This window comes from Lagopus muta, chromosome 3, assembly GCF_023343835.1.
Source record: "Lagopus muta isolate bLagMut1 chromosome 3, bLagMut1 primary, whole genome shotgun sequence".
In the NCBI taxonomy this organism is placed as follows: Eukaryota; Metazoa; Chordata; class Aves; order Galliformes; family Phasianidae; genus Lagopus; species Lagopus muta.
Genome location: NC_064435.1, coordinates 46,112,030 through 46,121,123, shown reverse-complemented (window position 1 = coordinate 46,121,123; position 9,094 = coordinate 46,112,030). Strand labels below are relative to the sequence as shown.

General features: G+C 41.2%; 1 protein-coding gene across 6 annotated transcripts in view; it reads right to left on the bottom strand.

Annotated features, from left to right (window-relative positions):
• Positions 1-9,094, bottom strand: part of TMEM241 (transmembrane protein 241) — a 50,568-nt gene continuing 41,474 nt past the window's right edge. For all 6 annotated transcript variants that reach the window (XM_048938820.1, XM_048938819.1, XM_048938816.1 and 3 more), the window contains 2 exons: positions 3,788-3,852; positions 1-200 (listed from right to left, as the gene is read on the bottom strand). In XM_048938820.1, coding sequence (XP_048794777.1) covers positions 3,813-3,852 — 40 coding nt within the window. In that variant the 3' untranslated portion in view covers positions 1-200; positions 3,788-3,812. The remainder of the gene's footprint in view (positions 201-3,787; positions 3,853-9,094) is intronic.

Sequence of the window (9,094 nt, the reverse complement as noted above, 5' to 3'; positions counted from 1 at the left end):
AAAAAAAAAAAAAAAAGACAATAGGTCCCTTTCCCTGTGCTTGATTGCACTTCTTCATTCTTGCTGCTGTATTTTATTTGTGATAGGGTTTCTGGGTTGCAAGTCAGCTCTTTTCCAGCTGCTGAGATCTGGTTCCTCTTTACGTGCCTGTTTTCTCAGTGTAAACAAGCAAAGCTTCTCCAACTCCGCTGATCACAAGGCTGTAAACAAAGGATACCACAAATTCAGCATCAGGCAAGTCCCTTTACTTGATACAATGCCAAACAGCACAACATGAAGAGAAAGGTACTCATTTGTCTAAATATATTTCAACCTAGAGACAGTATCCCTGGTGATGTTTTCTTTTGTCTTGCTAAGAAGAGGTCAATAAAAGAAACATCCTATTTTACTGATCCCACCAGAAAAGTACTCCTCTATGTATTAGGGCTACATAGAGAAGATTGCATCTAATGAGGAGGATAACTGTATTCTGCTCTGGGGAGATCCCCCTGGCCTGGGGAGGTCAATAGCAATCCCTGCACTTACTGCAGTTTGTGAGGAAGCTGGTGGAAGGGCGCTGCCCAGTCTGCAATGGCAGCGGTTCCCGAGTGCTTCCTTCTCCCACTGCTCGCAGCACAGTGCTGGCACACTTCTCTCCAAGGCTCGGGCTAGAAGCAGGACTCCAAATTAGGATGAATGGTTCTTACTAGCAAAACCATTCATCGAACTAAGATGTCAAGCCACTCAACGTGTGCAATAATCCCCAAATCTGAGAGGAACAGGGTAGGAAACTAACTCTTCTCTGCTTTCATAACAGTGCAAATCTGAGTGTACTGACCTTTCCTTTGAGCCTAATGGCTTAGTTAGCTTATGAAACAGAAAAGCTCCTTAATGAATTTCATAAACAAAACAAACTTTTGTTAAGTTCATTTTTAAGAGTTGGGTTTTTTTCCAAGGGAAAAAATACAGACATGTGAAGCTGAAGGCTCTCTGGTGTTTAACAGCACTGCATTCCCTTATATCCTTAGTTTTGGTGTTTTAGAGATCACATACTCCCCTTGATCCTGAGAGGAACAAACATTAATAACATCAGCCTTATCAGCTGATAATATCAGCTAATAATATCAGCCTTATACTTACTCAGTGAGCAGCCCTGGGAGGTAGGTGCTGGGCAGATTGCTCTGGGGATGGAATACCTCAGGTTGTGGAACTACCACCAAGGATCAAGGGGCTGGGAGGACTGCATGCTTTACAAATAGATCTAAACCACGTGTCCATGAGTACATGAGCTCTTTCTGGAGAAGATTAACTTCATGTCTTAGATTTCATCTCCAGCTACAAACGCATCCTCTGCATTGTTTTCTTTGAAAGTCGAGGATGGATAATAATGGATAATGGATAATAATTCTTTTTTTCTAAGCAGAAAAGTCCAGAGAATATATGAAGGGCTATACCCAACAGTTTTAGAAACAACTCTTAGAATCATGGAATCATTTGAGTTGGAAGGGACCCTTAAAGGCCATCTAGCCAAACTCCTCTGCAATGAACAGGGACACCTGCAGCTACACCAGGCTGCTCAGAGCTCTATCCAGTCTGTCCCTGAGGGTGTCCAGGGATGGGAGCATCCCCCACCCCTCTGGACAACCTGTTCCTCATCATCCTCATCGTAGTAAACTGCTTCTAACCAATCTAAATCTCCCCTCCTTTAGTTTGAAACCATTTCCCATTGTCCAATCACAACAGACCTTGCTAAAGAGTCTGTCCCCTTCTTTCCTAAAGTCCCTCTTTAGATACTGAAAGGCCGCCCTCCTGCCACCCTGGAGCCTTCTCTTCTCCAGGCTGAACAGCCCCAACTCTCTCACCTGGGCCCACTGCTCAAGCCTGTCTAGGTCTCTTCTCTCCTTTTTTCTTTCTACAGTTATATTTTCTACATTTTTTAATGGAGGCTTAAAAAAATGCCCAACCTGTCACTGCTGTAGCATTCTAAGTGGTCCTATACAAAAGATACTAAATTATACACCAGTGCTCTATGAAAATGTACTTGCACTTAAATTGCTTTTTAACATCTTATGGCTTAACATTAGAGGAGAACTCCTTTCTGTAGGACTTCAGGCACCCTCATGCCCACCCAACCCATACTCACCAAACTACCAAGCCAACAGAAACCATCATTACAGCTTCAAGACGAAGCAGAGCTAAAAACCATGGCTAAATGCCAACATTTTGTTTTTGGTTTTTTTTTTTTTAACCTTTGGTTTACCATCTGCCAAATCCTCTGTCTTCTGTTTATTGTGGAAGGCACAGCTAACCACATTTGATCATCACTCAGAAGTTAATGTATGATATGGTCCACTGCAACACTGGAGCAACACTAAAAAACTCAGTGATTAATGAAGTCACAAGTGCTCTGCAGCTGCTATCATCTAAGAAACTATTTTAAGAGGTTTGCTGATTGCCAAGGCAATACCAAGACACAAACAATAATGGGACTTAAATATGGTTTTGAATTGTAACAATGAAAGCATAACAGTGGTCTAAGGGCTAACAAGAAGTGTCTTTTAATGATACAGATGTGTTCATTATTTATATTTGCTTTCAGTGCACGCAGAGCATGTGCAGCGATATGGGTCCGTGTGTTCACGTTGCCAGTGCTACACATTTTTTTTAGCATACACGTCAGTGAATATGATGTGATATCTGTATTATAAAAAGCCTGCCCCTAGCACATAGGACAGATTGAAGATACATGTAAACATGGTCAGGAAGTGCAAGCTAACGGCCTGTACCAGGAGCATAATATGTACATTGATACTAGTTCAGTCTCATATACACATAGGCCACATAAATGTATTTCTAGAGCTACAAAAAAACACTCCTGATTTGTTTTAGTATTTGAGATTACATGTACCTAACACACATGTGGGGATATATATTCACACATACATATGTGGGGCTAGTTTAAACTGAGATTTTCCTTTCTGTACCTTCTTCGTCACGCCTGGAAAAAGAACATGCTAATTTCATTCAGTGCTAGGCTGAATCTTTAGAATGACAGTCAAACTCTGAAGGACAGTTTGACTCTACAGCTTTTCAACAGCAAGCAGACTTCTATTTCCAGTAACAGATCTATCCCCAGCGATAAAATCCCTTCTTCAGTATTTTTTGCAAGGCAGAAATACTAAGGTGCATCAGCCTTGGACTGGGATTCCCTTTTGCTGAGCACTGTTCAAACATAGATCAAAAACACCATCTCTGGTTTGCAATCCAATCCTCTGCATCTCCACCTAAAAGTTTCAGAATAGGCAATTTGTAAGGTGTGGCCATGTATTACAAAATCCAGATACAGCTTTAGAAGAAGTTCATTATTATTATTTTTCTACTCGTATTTTTGCATTCACAGTACAGATGTCATTAGGGCCTGTTCAGAAACATGAATCCATTGGCTAAGAAGACGTTGTTACCAAACCATGATTCCTACATTTTAGTTCCTATTCTGCCACTGATTTATATTATGACTTTGAATGGGTCATTTATGAGCCAGTTGCATCCATTTATCTAGCTGTAAAACACACTGAGTGAATTATGGTGGGGCTTACTGTCCAAAACGTCCACGTTCTCCCACAGAAGCAGAAGAAACAATCTTCTATTTGTATTACCATACTGAATCCGTCATCGGGCACCTGGTTCTCCTTACATTCAAAATATTACTGGCACTAATAGAACTTGCCATTTGAAAAGTGTTTCCACATGAAGCACGGTGTGGAAATTCATTTTTGCTGTTAAGAACAAAGCCCACGTAGGCACTTACCAAGAAATTGTCAGTACATTGGCAGTCATGGCAAAGAAGAACGGTGATAAGCTAGCAGTGATAACCTGTAAAATTGAAAGGAAAAAAGAACAAAAACAACCTTGTGACCTTGTGATATCACAAATGAAAACTGAAATACTTTAGCTGAAATTAAATCTCTGCATACGTAGTCACTTTTTTTTCCTTTGCTTTTTCAACTGTTAGATTCCATAGCAAAAATAGGAAGTCAGTGGGCAGAAGAAACCCAATGGGACTGTTCTAAGTGGGGAGTCATTGCTGAAGGTGGAACTTCCATTCCTGCCGAACCTCCCTCCCCTGTGTGAGAACAGAGCCTACACAGAGGAACCTCCTTTCTCCTCTGGCCAGAAACAACAGAAAAAGGCCCAACACCGGGGGATGCAGAGCTGTGCAAGCAGCCTGGGGCAGAAATATGGAGTAGTGTTGGGAATCACAGTTCAAAGTCAGGTTGGATAGGGCTTTGAGCAACCTATATACTGCAAGGTATCCCTGCCCATCGCAGGGTGGCTGAAACTAGGTGACATTTAAAGGCCCCTTCCAGCCCAAACCATCCCATGATTCTAGGAAAACTTGCTTCTCATTAGGTTAGCGGGTCAACGGAGCACATAATGCAACTATCACACTGCAGCTGAATTTTGACTCCTACAGAATGTGGGATACAGTAGAGGCATGGAATCAGAGCAGAAGGTTCCCTACTGCATATGCCAGTTGTAGAAATCTGGTAGTTTTTATTTGCCTACAGTAATGTAGACTGGGGAGATCAGTCAGGTGCCAGGTTTTAAGAGCCTCGTATTTCAGATGAGAATGAGAGCCTGAAGTGTATCTGTGGGTGTAGGGAGGACAGGAAGAAGAAAAAAGAGAATGAGGTAAATAAAAACCATGCAACTTCAATGGGTAAGATATCTCTTCTTACACCAAAGTGTCTGCGCTGAGAAGATGGGGGCAAATGACTTTACATTTTTGCAGCACTGATTCCAGAAACAGCTAGTTCCTGACATAGAATGGCTCGCAACATATCCCAGTCCCTGTTATGGAGCTACCACATCTGCAGGCTGCCCTCAGTTTTGCACATTTTGTTGCCAGATGGATAATGTAAGATGGAAAGAGTTCAGAGAACAGTGACAGAGTCATTAGATGCAGGGATTGATTTGCAGTCAACAGTTAGGATAAGCAATGCCTGTGGGAATGATTTACAAATACTTGGGAAACATGAGCACCAAGGAATGAAAGCAACTATTTAGAATAACACAAAGTTGCCCAAGTCAAAAGATGAAATTAAGAAACAAAACATTTAAATAATTATCAGCTAAGATTTCCTAATAGTTGTTTGTCTAGCTGATTCTCAGGAGAGACAGTAGAAACCTCGTTTCTTAAGCTATTAGAGACCTGTTAAAACACAAATACATGTCCAGCAGGGAAGTAAATGATTCTCTGTAGTAAACTCTGCACACCAGAGGTCGAGCTGACAGTGTGTTAGTCAATACCCATTGTATCTGCTATGGCTGCATTTTAGAAAACAGGTTTCTGAATCTGTGGACCGCAAGCAACAAGAGAAGAAATGCTTGTACATCAGTCCTCCAGCCTCACTGAAGGAGTTAGTTGGAGGGGGGCAATAATGTAAACATGGCAGCCCTCAGCTACATGTCAGTAAAATACATACACAGGTGAACATATGAATAAGTAAACACACCCAGAAGATACTGAGATGGGAGCAGGATGAGCCACAAACTGAGAGTTATTCTTCAAAACTCACCTGTCCACGCTTAGGTCACACTTTGACCTGTTCCATAATCATTTGCAGCCAAAGGGAGCTGACACAGTCTGAGCAGCCTGACCACTCTGAAGGTGCACCTTTTGTGCACTTTATCTCTTATGCTAGGCTGGATATCTGTCAGTTCCAATGCAGCACTCCAACATACAGCTACATCTCACACCAGTGGGCTGCGTTATCCCCTCGCACACCTTACAGCAGCTGCAGTGATCTACACAGCTTCCCACTTACATCAGTGTGAATGACCGTGGAATTACTGGCACCAAGCTTATCTTAGGCTAATGCTAATTTATTATGAAAAAATACACAGCATTCGTTACCAAGCATGTAAACATGAATTTATGAAAGATGGCAGCTGTGACATTTACAGAGTGTTCTTTTCTTTAAGTTGCTCTCCTGAAAGAAACTAAAGTGCAGCAATTGAGAAGTGACACAAGTCAAAGCTGTGTCGCCCACTCCATCTTAGAGTCGTGTTTATTAGAATCTTGAGAAGAGGCCAAGAGCAGAGAAACAAGCATTTAAGAACCCTGCGAGCGCAGGCCTTATCAAAAACAATACACCATTCTACTGCCACCATCCCAAAACACTGTAAAAATGCTCCTGCGGGCTGCAGCCTTTTGGACCATCGCTGCAGAACACTGCTGTATTTTTGAAAAGTTATGTAAGAGTGCCTCCGTGCCAAAGAGAAACAAAATGTGGGTTGGAAGAGCACATGAAGTAAGTGTGCATAAGGAAAAAAAAAGAAAGAAAGAAAGAAAAACATCACTAAAATGTCCAGCTTTGATCGTTTGTGTAAAAGGTGCACATTTAAAAATAAAGAAACAAGTTTTTAGGGAATCTAACCATCAGATTTGCTCCAAGGGAAGACTCTAAAGGCACTCCAGCCACATTGTTCAGAAGCCAATTTTCCTTTTACTACAGTTCAGCATTTCTTGAAGTGTTTTAAGTGCACATGTATTTAGCTTTTAAGAAAATACACCTACATTGATGTTCTGGATGTCCTTTGAAATAAAAATCACGCTAAGTGCAGTAATCTCTCTTTCTTCATCTTAAAGGTCACAGTTGTCCTCCTAGGCGTTCAGCTGCCTTTGGAAAAGGAGTGAGCTTGCAAGACAAAGGAAAGCAAGCAAACTAAAAGGTAATGACTTTCAAATCTATTTTAGTGCTGAACCACTGAAACTAGGAGGTGGAAAGGAAAATTTTAATTAGCTAAAACCAGTCTGTTTTGAACAAAGCCTCCCCACATTTTGACATTGTTACAAATTCTCCCAACTGATAGAGACATGATGGCCGAACCCCAAATATTTTAGAAACAGCAATAGTTCCATGAGCTCTGGCTACTTGTGTGCTTGTAGGAACTGTGATTGTGCAGTGCTGCAAAAGCTGTTTTTAAAAACATTTATGCTGTGAACGTTTTCGCAACATTCTGAAACAGCTTTCAGTGATTAGGAAAAAAATCCAAGTGTAGCATCATCTAACAAAACATTTCCATGTGAGCTGAAATTGTTCCTGAGAAATCTTTTCAAATGCCTCCTTGTCTATCTCCTCCCCCCCCAAAAAAAGATTGTTTTTCTTTTTACTTCTTAAAATAAACCATTCTACATTTACCATGTCACTCTGTTGTAGAATGGAAACAACCTGCATTTGAAGGGAGCACACAGTTAACACTTATCGACGTTAATCTCAACTATTTTTATAGTTCCAGTTGCTGATTTATTTAAAGTTATTTTATAGCTTAACAAAAATGTGCGCATTACAAAGGACGTTTGTTGTCACAATGAAGAACAGTTTCAGTTCTTCACAAGACATACCAGCATTGAAGGAAATAACTGCACCTTTGTGGTGAGATACTTATCCAGAACCAGGTCTGTGAATAAAAGGAGAGCGCTCCGATTTCCTGCGCTGCTCCAGGGGCCGATCCATTGGTCCACCCTAACTTACTCTACCTGAAACAGCTTCCACGGCAAGGCAGATAGTCTGCATCAGCTAGGATTGCAAATCCCACCAGGAAGGAGAAGAAGGAAGCTTAGAGCAATGTTTACCATGAGCACAGCATCCTTGGACATGCTCAAGGCGGGGCTGGATGGGGCCTGGGCAGCCTGGTCTAGTGCCAGATTTAGTGACTGACAACTTTAGGGTTGGAACTAGACGATCTTTCAGGTCCCTTCCAACCCAAGCCATTCTACGATTCTATGCATTCTGTAGGACTGCTGGAGTACAGACTGGTTCTGAGTAGTTAGATAATGAAACAAACAAACAAACAAGAACCAGAAGGGATTTCTGTCCATAGACCTTCCAATAGAAGGAGTGAAGAAGAACCAGACAAGAAAACAGAGGGTGACCCTGTCCTCTGTCTGGATTATGCCACAGAGAATTGTTATAAAACAACAGCTTTTTACAACTCACTTCTTGTCATTACTTCTGATGCTTGCAAGTACTAGAAGTGAGGTTGGACTCAGCTAGAAAAGCTGGAAGAGCAGAGAAACACACTCATTCCTCAACTTATATCATGGTCTTCACAGCACAAAACAAAGCTGTTGAGATCCCTGTTCCAATCTCTGAATGGGAGTGGCACACTTTGACAAGATTCAGTGATAAGGAAAGAACTGAACATTGCAAACAGTGAAATAGAAACCAAAGAGGCTGGAGCCTTTTACCTAATGTCCAGAGCCATGCAAAAACTCCAGAGTTTGTGCATTGCAGAAATGGCAGCCGTCAAAGATAACTTATCAGAAGTTGGTAAAGCATGAACAGTGGTGAAAGAACCTGGAGTAAGGATTGTGAGGAATCCCTTTAGAGGAAAAACTGTTTTTCTTCTGTGGTGTTAGAAAGGCTGAGCTTTGGGTACTGGCACACCACAGCCTGACCAGGCAGAGGAATGTGGGGCTCTAGAATTTCAACCCACAACAAGTGGGATGAGCAGAAGTTTCAAGCTTCTTGGTTAGAAAAGATTCCTAAACTCAGTTCCTCATCAAAATGGGTGAGAACTAGCTAGATAAACATTCCCTTTCTAACCAACCTATCACTGATCCTCTCCATCTCTGACTTCACAGTTACCGTAGAGAAAGATTTTCAAGCTGCAAAAGCTGACTTTGATTTTGAAAATCTAACATTTCTGAAGTGTTTGGGAACTTGTTATTTATATCGCCAACAACACCAGTAAGGACATTTTCAAAATGTAGATTCTCATTTAATCTTCCTATCTGAGACTGAAAGACATGGGGAATTTAGTCCAGACACGACCACAGTTTGTTAATATTACAACTATATCTACGCATACCACATCAATAGTATATTTCCTCTGATTCATTGTTAAACTACAAAGTTAAATGTCACCGTTCTTGCTGCAAATGAACACAGAATACATTATAATGAAGTTTTCCTTAATTTGTGTACACACAGCCAATCTTTGTAACCTCCCTTCCCCAAACTGCCAAAACCTCTGTCCTTACAAAAACGCATATTTCATCCAAAGACAGTGTTTTGAAACAGCTCATCAAGTTCATTCACTGTTCAAA